The 17,555-nt window shown below is 48.9% G+C and overlaps 1 protein-coding gene across 2 annotated transcripts in view; it reads right to left on the bottom strand.

Annotated features, from left to right (window-relative positions):
- The window catches only part of LOC138262279 (uncharacterized), a 306,864-nt gene that overhangs the window by 127,443 nt on the left and 161,866 nt on the right, over positions 1–17,555 (bottom strand). For both annotated transcript variants that reach the window (XM_069212168.1, XM_069212169.1), the window contains exon 10: positions 9,086–9,189. In XM_069212168.1, the coding sequence (XP_069068269.1) occupies positions 9,086–9,189 (104 nt within the window). The remainder of the gene's footprint in view (positions 1–9,085; positions 9,190–17,555) is intronic.

The raw sequence follows: 17,555 nt of genomic DNA, 5'->3' as shown, positions 1-17,555 counted from the left end.
CCCTGTGTGGTGCCTAACTGTCTCACTGAGGCTCTGCTAACCAGAACCTCAGTGGTTATGCTCTCTCATTACTTTCAAATTGTCACTAACAGGATAGTGACCATTTTTACCAATTTACATTGGCTTACTGGAACACCCTTATAATTCCCTAGCATATGGTACTGAGGTACCCAGGGTATTGGGGTTCCAGGAGATCCCTATGGGCTGCAGCATTTCTTTTGCCACCCATAGGGAGCTCTGACAATTCTTACACAGGCCTGCCACTGCAGCCTGAGTGAAATAACGTCCACGTTATTTCACAGCCATTTTACACTGCACTTAAGTAACTTATAAGTCACCTATATGTCTAACCTTTACCTGGTAAAGGTTAGGTGCAAAGTTACTTAGTGTGAGGGCACCCTGGCACTAGCCAAGGTGCCCCCACATTGTTCAGAGCCAATTCCCTGAACTTTGTGAGTGCGGGGACACCATTACACGCGTGCACTACATATAGGTCACTACCTATATGTAGCTTCACCATGGTAACTCCGAATATGGCCATGTAACATGTCTATGATCATGGAATTGCCCCCTCTATACCATCCTGGCATAGTTGGCACAATCCCATGATCCCAGTGGTCTGTAGCACAGACCCTGGTACTGCCAAACTGCCCTTCCTGGGGTTTCACTGCAGCTGCTGCTGCTGCCAACCCCTCAGACAGGCAGCTGCCCTCCTGGGGTCCAGCCAGGCCTGGCCCAGGATGGCAGAACAAAGAACTTCCTCTGAGAGAGGGTGTGACACCCTCTCCCTTTGGAAAATGGTGTGAAGGCAGGGGAGGAGTAGCCTCCCCCAGCCTCTGGAAATGCTTTGTTGGGCACAGATGTGCCCAATTCTGCATAAGCCAGTCTACACCGGTTCAGGGACCCCTTAGCCCCTGCTCTGGCGCGAAACTGGACAAAGGAAAGGGGAGTGACCACTCCCCTGACCTGCACCTCCCCTGGGAGGTGTCCAGAGCTCCTCCAGTGTGCTCCAGACCTCTGCCATCTTGGAAACAGAGGTGCTGCTGGCACACTGGACTGCTCTGAGTGGCCAGTGCCACCAGGTGACGTCAGAGACTCCTGCTGATAGGCTCCTTCAGGTGTTAGTAGCCTTTCCTCTCTCCTAGGTAGCCAAACCCTCTTTTCTGGCTATTTAGGGTCTCTGTCTCTGGGGAAACTTTAGATAACGAATGCATGAGCTCAGCCGAGTTCCTCTGCATCTCCCTCTTCACCTTCTGATAAGGAATCGACCGCTGACCGCGCTGGAAGCCTGCAAACCTGCAACATAGTAGCAAAGACGACTACTGCAACTCTGTAACGCTGATCCTGCCGCCTTCTCGACTGTTTTCCTGCTTGTGCATGCTGTGGGGGTAGTCTGCCTCCTCTCTGCACCAGAAGCTCCGAAGAAATCTCCCGTGGGTCGACGGAATCTTCCCCCTGCAACCGCAGGCACCAAAAAGCTGCATTACCGGTCCCTTGGGTCTCCTCTCAGCACGACGAGCGAGGTCCCTCGAATCCAGCGACACCGTCCAAGTGACCCCCACAGTCCAGTGACTCTTCAGCCCAAGTTTGGTGGAGGTAAGTCCTTGCCTCACCTCGCTGGGCTGCATTGCTGGGAACCACGACTTTGCAAGCTACTCCGGCCCCTGTGCACTTCCGGCGGAAATCCTTCGTGCACAGCCAAGCCTGGGTCCACGGCACTCTAACCTGCATTGCACGACTTTCTAAGTTGGTCTCCGGCGACGTGGGACTCCTTTGTGCAACTTCGGCGAGCACCGTTTCACGCATCCTCGTAGTGCCTGTTTCTGGCACTTCTCCGGGTGCTACCTGCTTCAGTGAGGGCTCTTTGTCTTGCTCGACGTCCCCTCTCTCTGCAGGTCCAATTTGCGACCTCCTGGTCCCTCCTGGGCCCCAGCAGCGTCCAAAAACGCCAAACGCACGATTTGCGTGTAGCAAGGCTTGTTGGCGTCCATCCGGCGGGAAAACACTTCTGCACGACTCTCCAAGGCGTGGGGGGATCCATCCTCCAAAGGGGAAGTCTCTAGCCCTTGTCGTTCCTGCAGTATTCACAGTTCTTCAGCCTAGTAAGAGCTTCTTTGCACCAACCGCTGGCATTTCTTGGGCATCTGCCCATCTCCGAGCTGCTTGTGACTTTTGGACTTGGTCCCCTTGTTCCACAGGTACCCTCAGACAGGAATCCATCGTTGTTGCATTGCTGATTTGTGTTTTCCTTGCATTTTCCCTCTAACACGACTATTTTGTCCTTAGGGGAACTTTAGTGCACTTTGCACTCACTTTCCAGGGTCTTGGAGAGGGTTATTTTTCTAACTCTCACTATTTTCAATAGTCCCAGCGACCCTCTACAAGGTCACATAGGTTTGGGGTCCATTCGTGGTTCGCATTCCACTTCTGGAGTATATGGTTTGTGTTGCCCCTATCCCTATGTTTCCCCATTGCATCCTATTGTAACTATACATTGTTTGCACTGTTTTCTAAGACTATACTGCATATTTTTGCTATTGTGTATATATATCTTGTGTATATTTCCTATCCTCTCACTGAGGGTACACTCTAAGATACTTTGGCATATTGTCATAAAAATAAAGTACCTTTATTTTTAGTATAACTGTGTATTGTGTTCTCTTATGATATTGTGCATATGACACTAAGTGGTACTGTAGTAGCTTCACACGTCTCCTAGTTCAGCCTAAGCTGCTCTGCTAAGCTACCATTATCTATCAGCCTAAGCTGCTAGACACCCTATACACTAATAAGGGATAACTGGGCCTGGTGCAAGGTGCAAGTACCCCTTGGTACTCACTACAAGCCAGTCCAGCCTCCTACACTGTCTGATATCACCTCTTTTGGGAAGCCCACTCTGGAAAAGATTCCCAGGAGGGCCTTTGCCACTGCAGGAGCTGTAGAGGTCCTTCGAGGAATTGCTTCAGGATATCTGGTGGCATGGTCCACTACCACCAAGATAAACCTATTGCCCGAAGCAGTAGGAGGGTCAATGGGGGCAACTATGTCAACCCCTACCCTTTCAAAGGGAACCCCAACCACAGGCAGTGGAATAAGGGGTGCCTTTGGGGTGCCACCTGTCTTGCCACTGGCTTGACAGGTTTCACAGGACTTACAAAATTCCTTTGTGTCCTCTGACATTCTAGGCCAATGAAACAAGGGAACAAGCCTGTTCCAGGTTTTCATTTGCCCCAAATGTCCAGCTAGGGGAATGTCATGAGCTAGAGTTGGGAGGAACTTTCTGTACTGCTGAGGAATCACCAATCTCCTGGCAGCTCCAGGTTTTGGATCCCTTGCTTCAGTGTACAAGAGGTTGTCCTCCCAGTAAACTCTGTGAGAGTCACTGACATCCCCATTTGCTTGTTGGACAGCTTGCTGCCTTAGACCCTCTAGTGTGGGACAGGTCTGCTGTGCCACACTCAGCTCCTCCGTGGCAGGCCCCCCTTCACCCAAAAGCTCAGCAGTGTCTGCTTCCAGCTCCTCTGGTGTAGGTTCTGCACAGGGTGGAAACTCTTTTTCCTCAGAAGAAGAATCCACTGTAGAGGGAGGGATAGTAGGTAGTGTTTTACCTTTGCTAACCATAGCTTTAGGGAGCACTTGATCCATTCTTCCAGGATCCAAGTCACCCTGTCCTTTTTGCTTTTTGGCCTGAGCCCTGGTCAAAGCAAAAATATGCCCTGGAATGCCCAGGATTGCTGCATGAGCCTCCAACTCCACTTCTGCCCAAGCTGATGTCTCTAAATCATTCCCTAATAGACAGTCTACAGGTAAATCTGAGGCAACCACAACTTTCTTTGGGCCAGTAATCCCCCCCCCCCCCAGTTGAGATTCACAACAGCCATGGGGTGGCTAAGGGTGTTGTTATGAGCATTGGTTACTTGGTACTGGTGACGAAGTAGGTGTTGTTCAGGATGGACCAGTTTCTCTATTACCATTGTAACACTGGCACCTGTGTCCCTGTAGGCCTGAACCTCAACACCATTTATTAGGGGTAGTTGCTTGTACTTATCCATGTTAAGGGGACAAGCAACCAAGGTGGCTAAATCAATAGCCCCCCTCAGAGACTAACACAGCCTCTGTGGTCTCCTTAATCAGACCAACCCCAACTAAGTTACCAATAGTGAGCCCTGCTACTCCCTTGGATTGGCTATTAGTAGGTTTGCTCCCACCACCACTGCTATTACTAGGGCCACTAGGTGTAGCAGCAGGGGTTGTAGTGGTAGGAGGCTTGGTGCTTTTCTTTGGACAACTGGGATCTGTTGTCCAATGGCCTTTTATTTTACATAAATAGCACAATGGTTTCTTTTCTTTGTTTTGATTTGAAGAGGATTTGGGCCCACCACCCCCACCAGAGTGTTTTTGTGGGCCTGATGAAGACTCATTTTTAGATTTTTCCCCATCCTTGTCAGAAGACTTACCATCCTTCTTCTTGCCATCTTTGTCACCCCCTGTATGAACTTTTCTGTTCACCCTTGTTCTGACCCATTTGTCTGCCTTCTTTCCCAATTCTTGGGGAGAGGTCAGATCAGAGTCCACCAGGTACTGTGCAACAAATCAGACACTCAATTATTAAGAATATGCTCTCTCAGGATTAAGTTATACAGGCTTTCATAATCAGTAACTTTACTGCCATGTAACCACCCCTCCAAGGCCTTCACTGACTGGTCAACAAAGTCTACCCAGTCTTGTGAAGACTCCTTTTTGGTCTCTCTGAACTTCATCCTGTACTGTTCAGTCGTTAAGCCATAACCATCCAGGAGTGTATTCTTAAGAACTGCAAAATTATTGGCATCACTTTCTTTCACAGTAAGGAGCCTATCCCTACCCTTTCCACTAAATGATAGCCATAGGATAGCAGCCCACTGCCTTTGAGTGACATCCTGTACAACACAGGCCCTCTCAAGTGCAGCAAACCAATTGTTAATGTCATCCCCCTCCTTATAAGGGGGAACTATCTTGTGCAGATTCCTTGAATCATGCTCTCTTGCAGGATGACTACGGGGAATACTGCTGCTGCCACCATGGGTTTCAAACCCAATTTCTGTCTTTCTCTTTCTATTTCTAAGGACTGCCTATCTAAATCCAGCTGTTGCTTCTTGACCTTCAGCCTGGATTCTTCCACTCTCAATCTATTGAGCTCCCTTTCTAACACTCTGTCATCAGGGTGGGTGGGTGGCACATGCCTTGAAACAGAAGTATGGTGAGAATGAACAGAAGGAGACCTGTTCCTAACAGATGGCACTCTAACAACCTGGCTAACAGAAACAGCACTTCTACTATGATGAGAATGAATACTCTTACTGTGATGTGAGACAACACTATCAGTATGATGTGACTCTACATCAGTACCAGCTATGCTAGGTGGTCTGCTAATGGGCAGGCTAGGAAGTTTCCCATCTAAATCTTTTGCTAGGGGTGCCCCAGGGTCAGATTGGGAACCATCAGCTAATTTCTCAACAGAAGTGCCACCTCTGTCCTTATCCTGTTCAACAAGCATATTAACCAACAGTTCTCTAGAGGGATTCTTCCCTATACTTATACCTCTTTCTATGCAGAGACTCCTTGCTCCTTTCCAGCTAAGGTGATCATAAGCAAGTTTGGACAGATCAACAGTTTGGCCTGTGCCAGACATTTTAGAAAGTGTTTAAGTGATAGAAAAAGTGAGAATATTTTTTTTTTTCAGAACTTTTTGAAAGACAGAAAAAAAAACTTTTAAAACTTTTTAAGAACTTTTTAGAAAGTTTAGAGGTACTTTTCAGCACTTAGCAAAGAAGTGAGAGAAGAAAAGCAAAACTTTTTGGTTGTGTGTACACACACTGAACTTGTTTTGTATATTTTTCTCTTATGAAAAGTACAATGACAAAAGTGGTAAGTAGTTGCAAAGTACTTATCCCACCGCTGCACAACCAATGTAGGAGGCTGGACTGGCTTGTAGTGAGTACCAAGGGGTACTTACAACTTGCACCAGGCCCAGCTATCCCTTATTAGTGTATAGAGTGTCTAGCAGCTTAGGCTGATAGATAATGGTAGCTTAGCAGAGCAGCTTAGGCTGAACTAGGAGACGAGTGAAGCTCCTACAGTACCACTAGTGTCACTTGCACAAGATCATAAGAAAACACAATATACAGATTAACTAAAAATAAAGGTACTTTATTTTTATGACAATATGCCAAAGTATCTCAGTGAGTACCCTCAGTATGAGGATAGCAAATATACACAAGATATATGTACACAATACCAAAAATATGCAGTATAGTATTAGAAAACAGTGCAAACAATGTATAGTTACAATAGGATGCAATGGGGACACATAGGGATAGGGGCAACACAAACCATATACTCCAAAAGTGGAATGCGAACCACGAATGGACCCCAAACCTATGTGACCTTGTAGAGGGTCGCTGGGACTGTAAGAAAACAGTGAGGGTTAGAAAATTAGCCCACCCCAAGACCCTGAAAAGTGAGTGCAAATTGCACTGAAGTTCCCCAAAGAGCACAGAAGTCGTGATAGGGGAATTCTGAAGGAAAGAACAACACCAGCAATGCAACAATGATCGATTTCCAGACTAGAGTACCTATGGAACAAGGGGACCAAGTCCAAAAGTCACGATCAAGTCGAGAGTGGGCAGATGCCCAGGAAATGCCATCTGTGGGTGCAAAGAAGCTGCTACAAGGCAGTAGAAGCTGAGGATTCTGCAAGAACGACAAGGGCTAGAGACTTTCCCTTTGGAGGATGGATGTCCCACGTCGAGATGAGTCGTGCAGAGGTGCTTTCGTGCAGAAAGACTGCCAACAAGCCTTGCTAGCTGCAAAGGTTGCGGTTAGGGTTAGGGTTTTTGGATGCTGCTGTGGCCCAGGAGGGACCAGGATGTCGCCAATTGCGTGAGGGGACAGAGGGGGCGTCCAGCAAGACAAGGAGCCCTCTCAGAAGCAAGCAGCACCCGGAGAAGTGCCAGAACAGGCACTACAAATTGGAGTGAAACAGTGCTCACCCAAAGTTGCACAAGAGAGTCCCACGCCGCCGGAGGACAACTCAGGAGGTCGTGCAATGCAGGTTAGAGTGCCGTGGACCCAGGCTTGGCTGTGCACAAAGGAAATCCTGGAAAAGTGCACAGGAGCCGGAGAAGCTGCAAAAGACGCGGTTCCCAGCAATGCAGTCTGGCGTGGGGAGGCAAGGACTTACCTTCACCAAACTTGGGCTGAAGAGTCACTGGACTGTGGAAGTCACTTGGACAGAGTTGCTGGATTCAAGGGACCTCGCTCGTTGTGCTGAGAGGAGACCCAGGGGACAGGTGATGCAGTTCTATGGTGCCTGCGGTTGAAGGGGGACGATTCCGTCGACCCACAGGAGATTTCTTCGGAGCTTCTAGTGCTGAGAGGAGGCAGACTACCCCCACAGCATGCACCACCAGGAAAACAGTTGAGAAGGCGGCAGGATCAGCGTTACAGTGTCGCAGTAGTCGTCTTTGCTACTTTGTTGCAGTTTTGCAGGCTTCCAGCGCGGTCAGCAGTCGATTCCTTGGTAGAAGGTGAAGAGAGAAATGCAGAGGAACTCTGATGAGCTCTTGCATTCGTTATCTAAGGAATTCCCCAAAGCAGAGACCCTAAATAGCCAGAAAAGAGGGTTTGGCTACTTAGGAGAGAGGATAGGCTAGCAACACCTGGAGGAGTCTATCAGAAGGAGTCTCTGCGGTAACCTGCTGGCCCTGGCCACTCAGAGCAGTCCAGTGTGCCAGCAGCACCTCTGTTTCCAAGATGGCAGAGGTCTGGAGCACACTGGAGGAGCTCTGGGCACCTCCTAGGGGAGGTGCAGGTCAGGGGAGTGGTCACTCCCCTTTCCTTTGTCCAGTTTCGCACCAGAGCAGGGCTGAGGGGTCCCTGAACTGGTGTAGACTGGCTTATGCAGAAATGGGCACCATCTGTGCCCATGAAAGCATTTCCAGAGGCTGGGGGAGGCTACTCCTCCCCTGCCTTAACACCTTTTTCCAAAGGGAGAGGGTGTAACACCCTCTCTCTGAGGAAGTCCTTTGTTCTGCCTTCCTGGGCCAAGCCTGGCTGGACCCCAGGAGGGCAGAAACCTGTCTGAGGGGTTGGCAGCAGCAGCAGCTGCAGTGAAACCCCTGAAAAGGCAGTTTGGCAGTACCCGGGTCTGTGCTACAGACCCGTGGGATCATGGGATTGTGCCAACATTGCCAGGATGGCATAGAGGGGGCAATTCCATGATCTTAGACATGTTACATGGCCATATTCGGAGTTACCATTGTGAAGCTACACATAGGTAGTGACCTATGTGTAGTGCACGCATGTAATGGTGTTCCCGCACTCACAAAGTCCGGGGAATTTGCCCTGAACAATGTGGGAGCACCTTGGCTAGTGCCAGGGTGCCCACACACTAAGTAACTTAGCCCCCACCCTTTACTAAGTAAAGGTTAGACATGTAGGTGACTTATAAGTTACTTAAGTGCAGTGAAAATGGCTGTGAAATAACGTGGACGTTATTTCACTCAGGCTGCAGTGGCAGGCCTGTGTAAGAATTGTCAGAGCTCCCTATGGGTGGCAAAAGAAATGCTGCAGCCCATAGGGATCTCCTGGAACCCCAATACCCTGGGTACCTCAGTACCATATACTAGGGAATTATAAGGGTGTTCCAGTATGCCAATGTGAATTGTTAAAATTGGTCACTAGCCTGTTAGTGACAATTTGGAAGAAATGAGAGAGCATAACCACTGAAGCTCTGGATAGCAGAGCCTCAGTGAGACAGTTAGTCATAACACAGGTAACACATACAGGGCACACTTATGAGCACTGGTGCCCTGGCTGGCAGGGTCTCAGTGACACATACAACTAAAACAACACATATACAGTAGAAAATGGGGGTAACATGCCAGGCAAGATGGTACTTTCCTACAAGTTTACAATGGCTGAAGGATGGCTGTTCAAGTAGTATCTTTCTGACAGTCTGACATGTTTATCAAGGCGCAGCAGTGGATCTCAGACCATACTCTCAAGTGTAACCCAGGACTTTAGGGTGTCGATCATACTGTACCATTGGGGTCTCTGGCTGGTCTCTCCCTTCTATGGGCTGACATGTCTCTTTCTCAGACATCTCTCCATCGTCATTGGCTTCATTGGATTCTCTTTTTCTGTGATCTAAACAGAGGGACATTTTATGAAAAGGGAGTAAAGACTTCATCAATACGCCAGTCAGAGGCAACATATTAATACAAACTATGGTGTCAAACACCAGAGTGTTTGAGGATGACCAGACCCCCCCTCACTCTACAACAAGTCTTGAACTCTGTCCTGTGCCCTACAAAAAGGACAAATGACAGTAGGGTCAAATTTGTAACTTTTAAGTATGTGCAAAGTTGTGAGTCCAACATCTTGATGAATGGTTAAAGAATATTTTGGCTGGCCAAATTCCACTTTTGTGAAAAGGAAAATTGTGTAGAATTTTAAAACAATTATCTGCAGAGTACGCTAGCCAAAGCACATAGCAGTTACAGGGTACAACTCACTGGACAAATAGTACATTGCTTTGCAAAAAAGTGGACGATTGACCCCAAATATTGATCAGGGGCTGCTTTGACCAGGAACATATTTCTGTTACAGTGGGAAAGCTGAATTTCAAATGTAGGTTTCTACTTTCATGGACACTGGACTCCATCTCATTCCAAGTAACCACATGCAAACGTACAAAACAAATACTTTTATCAACCCAGAGCCTTTAACATTCAGTGCATGTAGGAGGCTGGACTGGCTTGTAGTGAGTACCAAGGGGTACTTACACCTTGCACCAGGCCCAGGTATCCCTTATTAGTGTATAGGGTGTCTAGCAGCTTAGGCTGATAGATAATGGTAGCTTAGCAGAGCAGCTTAGGCTGAACTAGGAGACGTGTGAAGCTACTACAGTACCACAAGTGTCACTTGCACAATATCATAAGAAAACACAATACACAGTTATACTAAAAATAAAGGTACTTTATTTTTATGACAATATGCCAAAGTATCTCAGAGTGTACCCTCAGAGTGAGGATAGCAAATATACACAAGTTATATGTACACAGTACTAAAAATATGCAGTATAGTCTTAGAAAACAGTGCAAACAATGTATAGTTACAATAGGATGCAATGGAAGCACATAGGGATAGGGGCAACACAAACCATATACTCCAAAAGTGGAATGCGAACCACGAATGGACCCCAAACCTATGTGACCTTGTAGAGGGTCGCTGGGACTATTAGAAAATAGTGAGGGTTAGAAAAATAGCCCACCCCAAGACCCTGAAAAGTGAGTGCAAAGTGCACTAAAGTTCCCCAACGGACAAAGAAGTCGTGATAGGGGAATTCTGCAGGAAAGACACAAACCAGCAATGCAACAACAATGGATTTCCAGTCGAGGGTACCTGTGGAACAAGGGGACCAAGTCCAAAAGTCACAAGCAAGTCGGAGATGGGCAGATGCCCAGGAAATGCCAGCTGTGGGTGCAAAGAAGCTGCTACTGGACAGTAGAAGCTGAGGATTCTGCAGGAACGACAAGGGCTAGAGACTTTCCCTTTGGAGGATGGATCCCCCACGCCGTGGAGAGTTGTGCAGAAGTGTTTTCCCGCCAAAAGTCCGCCAACAAGCATTGCTAGCTGCAAGTCATGCGGTTAGCGTTTTTGGATGCTGCTGTGGCCCAGGAGGGACCAGGATGTCGCCAATTGCGTCTGGGGACAGAGGGGGCGTCGAGCAAGACAAGGAGCCCTCTCAGAAGCAGGCAGCCCCCGCAGAAGTGCCAGAACAGGCACTACGAAGAAGAGTGAAACAGTGCTCACCCGAAGTTGCACAAAGGAGTCCCACATCGCCGGAGACCAACTTAGAAAGTCGTGCAATGCAGGTTAGAGTGCCGTGGACCCAGGCTTGGCTGTGCACAAAGGATTTCCGCCGGAAGTGCACAGAGGCCGGAGTAGCTGCAAAAGTTGCGGTTCCCAGCAATGCAGTCTGGCGTGGGGAGGCAAGGACTTACCTCCACCAAACTTGGACTGAAGAGTCACTGGACTGAGGGAGTCACTTGGACACAGTTGCTGGATTCAAGGGACCTCGCTCGTCATGCTGAGAGGAGACCCAGGGGACTGGTGATGCAGTTCTTTGGTGCCTGCGGTTGCAGGGGGAAGATTCCGTCGACCCACAGGAGATTTCTTCGGAGCTTCTAGTGCAGAGAAGAGGCAGACTACCCCCACAGCATGCACCACCAGGAAAACAGTCGAGAAGGCGGTATGATCAGCGTTACAGAGTTGCAGTAGTCGTCTTAGCTACTTTGTTGCAGTTTTGCAGGCTTCCAGCGCGGTCAGCAGTCGATTCCTTGGCAGAAGGTGAAGAGAGAGATGCAGAGGAACTCTGATGAGCTCTTGCATTCGTTATCTAAGGAATCCCCATAGACAGAGACCCTAAATAGCCAGAAAAGAGGGTTTGGCTACTTAGGAGAGAGGATAGGCTAGCAACACCTGAAGGAGCCTATCAGAAGGAGTCTGACGTCACCTGGTGGCACTGGCCACTCAGAGCAGTCCAGTGTGCCAGCAGCAGCTCTGTTTCCAAGATGGCAGAGGTCTGGAGCACACTGGAGGAGCTCTGGACACCTCCCAGGGGAGGTGCAGGTCAGGGGAGTGGTCACTCCCCTTTCCTTTATCCAGTTTCGCGCCAGAGCAGGGCTGAGGGGTCCCTGAACCGGTGTAGACTGGCTTATGCAGAAATGGGCACCATCTGTGCCCATGAAAGCATTTCCAGAGGCTGGGGGAGGCTACTCCTCCCCTGCCTTCACACCATTTTCCAAAGGGAGAGGGTGTAACACCCTCTCTCAGAGGAAGTCCTTTGTTCTGCCATCCTGGGCCAGGCCTGGCTGGACCCCAGGAGGGCAGAAACCTGTCTGAGGGGTTGGCAGCAGCAGCAGCTGCAGTGAAACCCCTGAAAAGGCAGTTTGGCAGTACCAAGGTCTGTGCTACAGACCACTGGGATCATGGGATTGTGCCAACTATGCCAGGATGGCATAGAGGGGGCAATTCCATGATCATAGACATGTTACATGGCCATATTCGGATTACCATTGTGAAGCTACACATAGGTAGTGACCTATGTGTAGTGCACGCGTGTAATGGTGTCCCCGCACTCACAAAGTCCGGGGAATTTGCCCTGAACAATGTGGGGGCACCTTGGCTAGTGCCAGGGTGCCCTCACACTAAGTAACTTTGCACCTAACCTTTACCAGGTAAAGGTTAGACATATAGGTGACTTATAAGTTACTTAAGTGCAGTGGTAAATGGCTGTGAAATAACGTGGACGTTATTTCACTCAGGCTGCAGTGGCAGGCCTGTGTAAGAATTGTCAGAGCTCCCTATGGGTGGCAAAAGAAATGCTGCAGCCCATAGGGGTTTTCTGGAACCCCAATACCCTGGGTACCTCAGTACCATATACTAGGGAATTATAAGGGTGTTCCAGTAAGCCAATGTAAATTGGTAAAATTGGTCACTAGCCTGTTAGTGACAATTTGAAAGAGATGAGAGAGCATAACCACTGAGGTTCTGGATAGCAGAGCCTCAGTGAGACAGTTAGTCACTACACAGGTAACACATTCAGGCACACTTATGAGCACTGGGGCCCTGGCTGGCAAGGTCCCAGTGACACATACAACTAAAACAACATATATACAGTGAAAAATGGGGGTAACATGCCAGGCAAGATGGTACTTTCCTACAGTGCACCAGCCGGCCTCAGCTACAGACTCCGCTACAGACTCAGCTACAGTCCTAACCTCAGTTACAGGTCTCAGCTACAGACCCAACCTTGGTTACAGGGCTCAGCTACAGACCTAACCGCAATTACATGTCTTAGCCACAGACCCATCCTTAGTTACATGTCTCAGCTACAGATCTAACCTCAGCTACAGTCCTAACCTCAGTTACAGGTTTCTACTATAGACCTAACCTCAGCTTTTAGGCCTCAGCTACAGGCCTATCCTCAGGTACAGGTCTGAGCTACAGACCTAACCTCAGGTACAGGTCTCAGCTACAGACCTAACCTCAGGTACAGGTCTCAGCTACAGACCAAACCTTAAATTGTAGGTCTCATCTACCTACCTAACCTCAGTGTCTAAATCTCAGCTACAGACTCAACCTCAGTCACAGGTCTCAGCTAACAACCTAACCTCAGTTATTATGTCTCAGCTACAGGCCTAACCTCAGCTTGTAGGTCTCTGCTACAGGCCTAACCTCAGCTTGTAGGTCTCGACTACAGGCCTAACCTCAGCTTGTAGGTCTCAGCTACAGATCTAACCTCAGCTTGTAGGTCTCAGCTACAGGCCTAAGCTCAGCTTGTAGGTCTCAGCTACAGGCCTAACCTCAGCTTGTAGGTCTCAGCTACAGGCCTAACCTCAGCTTGTAGGTCTCCGCTACAGGCCTAACCTCAGCTTGTAGGTCTCCGCTACAGGCCTAACCTTAGTTTGTAGGTCTCAGCTACAGATCTAACCTCAGCTTGTAGGTCTCAGCTACAGGCCTAACCTCAGCTTGTCAGCTTGTAGGTCTCAGCTACAGGCCTAACCTCAGCTTATACGTCTCAGCTGCAGGCCTAACCTCAGCTTGTAGGTCTCAGCTACAGGCCTAACCTCAGGCCCGTACCAGAGACCTGTGCCTAACCTCAGCTTATAAGTCTCAGCTGCAGGCCTAATGTCAGCTTGTAGGTGTAGGAGGCTGGCCTGGCTTGTAGTGGGTACCAGAGGTACTTACACCTTGTGCCAGGTCCAGTTATCCATTATTAGTGTAAAAGAGGTGTTTCTAGCAGCTTAGGCTGATAGAAGGTAGCTATGGCAAAGCAGCTTAGGCTGAACTAGGAGACATGTAAAGCTCCTACTATACCACTGGTGTCATATGCACAATATCATAAGAAAACACAATACACAGATATACTAAAAATAAAGGTACTTTATTTTTATGACATTATGCTAAAAGTATCTCAGTGAGTACCCTCAGTATGAGAAAAATACACAAGATATATGTACACAAACCAAAATTATGCAGGTAATAGCAAAAGGAAATAATGCATGATGTGTAAAGTTACAACAGATTGCAATAGGAGCACATATGTGTAGGGGCACCACAAACCATATACTCCAAAAGTGGAATGCGAACCACGAATGGACCCCAAACCTATGTGAGCTTGTAGAGGGTCGCTGGGACTGTAAGAAAACAGTAAGGGTTAGAAAAATATCACACCCCAAGACCCGGATAGGTTGGTGTAAAGTGCACCTACAACCTCCAGAGAGCACAGAAGTCGTGATAGGGGGATTCTGCAAGGAAAACCAACACCAGCAATGCAACAACAGTGGATTTCCGGACCAGAGTACCGGTAAGACAAGGGGACCAAGTCCAAGAGTCGCGACAGAGTCGAGAGTGGGCAGGAGCCCAGGAAATGCCAGCTGAGGGTGCAAGGAAGCTGCCAGCGGATGGAAGAAGCTTGGTGTTTTGCAAGAACGAAGAGGACTAGGAACTTCCCTTTTGGAGGATGGATGTCCGACGTCGTGACAAAGCTTGCAGAGGTGTTCCCATGCAGAAAAACCGCAAACAAGCCTTGCTAGCTGCAAGGGTCGCGGTTAGGGTTTTTGGATGCTGCTGTGGCCCAGGAGGGACCAGGATGTCACCACTTGGACGAGGAGACATAGGGGACGCCCAGCAAGTCAGGGAGCCCTCACAGAAGAAGGCAGCACCCACAGAAGTACTGGAACAGGCACTTGGAAGAGGAGTGAACCAGAGTCCATGCCAAGTCACAAAAGGGAGTCCCACGACGCCAGAGGACAACTCAGAAGGTTGTGCACTGCAGGTTAGAGTGTCGGGGACCCAGGCTTGGCTGTGCACGAAGGAAATCCTGGAAGAGTGCACAGGAGCAGGAGCAGCTGCAAATCACGCGGTACCCAGCAATGCAGTCTAGCGTGGGGAGGCAAGGACTTACCTCCACCAAACTTGAACTGAAGAGTCACTGGACTGTGGGAGTCACTTGGACAGAGTTGCTGAGTTCCAGGGACCAAGCTCGTCGTGCTGAGAGGGGACCCAGAGGACCAGTGATGCAGTCTTTTGTTGCCTGCGGTTGCAGGGGGGAAGATTCTGTCGACCCACGGGAGATTTCTTCAGAGTTCCTGGTGCAAGAAGGAGGCAGGCTACCCCTAGAGAATGCACCACCAGGAAACAGTCGAGAAAGCCGGCAGGATGAAGCTATACAAGGTTGCTCGTAGTCATCTTGCTACTTTGTTGCAGTTTTGCAGGCGTCCTGAGCAGTCAGCGGTCGATCCTTTGGCACAAGGTGAAGAGGGAGATGCAGAGGAACTCTGGTGAGCTCTTACATTCGGTATCTGAAGAATTCCCCAAAGCAGAGACCCTAAATAGCCAGAAAAGGAGGTTTGGCTACCTAGGAAGGAGGATTGGCTACTGAGAGAGGTAAGAGCCTATCAGAAGGAGTCTCTGACGTCATCTGCTGGCACTGGCCACTCAGAGGTGTTGCTGGTACTCTGGACTGCTCTGTTTCCAAGATGGCAGAGGTCTGGGGCACACTGGAGGAGCTCTGGGCACCTCCCCTGGGAGGTGCAGGTCAGGGGAGTGGTCACTCCCCTTTCCTTTGTCCAGTTTCGCACCAGAGCAGGGCTGGGGGATCCCTAAACCAGTGTAGACTGGCTTATGCAGAGATGGGCAGCATCTGTCCCCATCAAAGCATTTCCAGAGGCTGGGGGAGGCTACGCGTCCCCAGCCATCACACCTATTTCCAAAGGGAGAGGGTGTTACACCCTCGCTCAGAGGAAATCTTTTGTTCTGCCTTCCTGGGCCAGGGCTGCCTGGACTCCAGGGGGGCAGAAACCTGTCTGAGGGGTTGGCAGCAGCAGCAGTGGAGACCCCGGAAAGGCAGTTTGGCAGTACCCGGGTTGTGTCCTACAGACCCGGGGGATCATGGAATTATCTCCCCAATGCCAGAATGGCATTGGGGTGACAATTCCATGATCTTAGACATGTTACATGGCCATGTTTGGAGTTACCATTGTGACGCCACACATAGGTAGTGACCTGTGTATAGTGCACGCGTGTAATGGTGTCCCCGCACTCACAAAGTCCGGGGAATTTGCCCTGAATGATGTGGGGGCACCTTGGCTAGTGCCAGGGTGCCCACACACTAAGTAACTTTGCACCCAACCTTCACCAGGTGAAGGTTAGACATATAGGTGACTTATAAGTTACTTAAGTGCAGTGGTAAATGGCTGTGAAATAACGTGGACGTTATTTTACTCAGGCTGCAGTGGCAGGCCTGTGTAAGATTTCTCAGATCTCCCTATGGGAGGCAAAAGAAATGCTGCAGGCCATAGGGATCTCCTGGAACCCCAATACCCTGGGTACCTCAGAACCATATACTAGGGAATTATATGGGTGTACCAGTATGCCAATGTGAATTGGTGATAATTGGTCACTAGCCTGTTAGTGACAATTTGGAAAGCAGAGAGAGCATAACCACTGAGGTTCTGGTTAGAAGAGCCTCAGTGAGACAGTTAGGCATCACATGGGGAACACATACATGTAGGCCACAAACTTATGAGCACTGGGCCCTGGCTAGCAGGATCCCAGTGAGACAGTGAAAACACCCTGACATATACTCAGAAACAGGCCAAAAGTGGGGGTAACAAGGCTAGAAAGATGCTACTTTCTCACACCTGTGTATTCCGTGCTGCATACACATGCCACTCTTGACATGTTGATTCCCACTTTCAACTGAGCTGTCCCATTGGCAGCTACAACAAGGCTAAATCTCTAGGCATCTGCCATCCATTGTACCCATCACTCAATGTGACTATGGTTCCAATGTATTGGACAGGTAGGTGTGGTTTTAAAGCTGTCATCGTTTGGGTCCTGTGTTGGATTGTTGGGCACTGTGGGACGTCTGCCTGCAGCCTGATGTTCATGTGAACACTGCTAAACTGGGTAGTGTCAATTTGTGATGAGGTCAAGTATACAGAATTCACGCCTATGTGTCTGACTTCTACTCCCAGCTGACGTTTTTGGCCAAACACTCTTACACAGCCATTCCTGCTGTATGTTGTGGGTGTGGAATGTATGTTTTGAAGCAAATGTCACATACACAATGACTTTCTTATAGGGGAAGAGGCCAGCATTGCGTTTAATCTTGTAGATACCATGGCCCAGAAATATACTATTATTGCACTGCATTTCCCTCATTTGTTTAACGCAACAGCAGCGCAAACTTACAAATTACAAAAATATTCTGTAAGTTTGTGCTGCTTTTACTTCAGAAATGAGGCAAAAGCAGCACAGAAGATTTAGAAGTCCTGGCCCTTGTGCGTAGATATCTGCCCACATTATTTCTGCACTCTGGTATTGACACTCTGTGACCATGGATATGTTACATGCATCGCAAATCTCCAGCAAAGTAGATGTGTCACATTACACTGAGACAAAGTGGGTGTGTAGGTGCTGTTTATTTTAAAGTGCTGTAG

This window comes from Pleurodeles waltl, chromosome 10 (assembly GCF_031143425.1).
Source record: "Pleurodeles waltl isolate 20211129_DDA chromosome 10, aPleWal1.hap1.20221129, whole genome shotgun sequence".
Classification (NCBI taxonomy): Eukaryota; Metazoa; Chordata; class Amphibia; order Caudata; family Salamandridae; genus Pleurodeles; species Pleurodeles waltl.
Note: the sequence above shows the minus strand (reverse complement) of the source record. Positions and strands in the feature narration are given on the sequence as shown.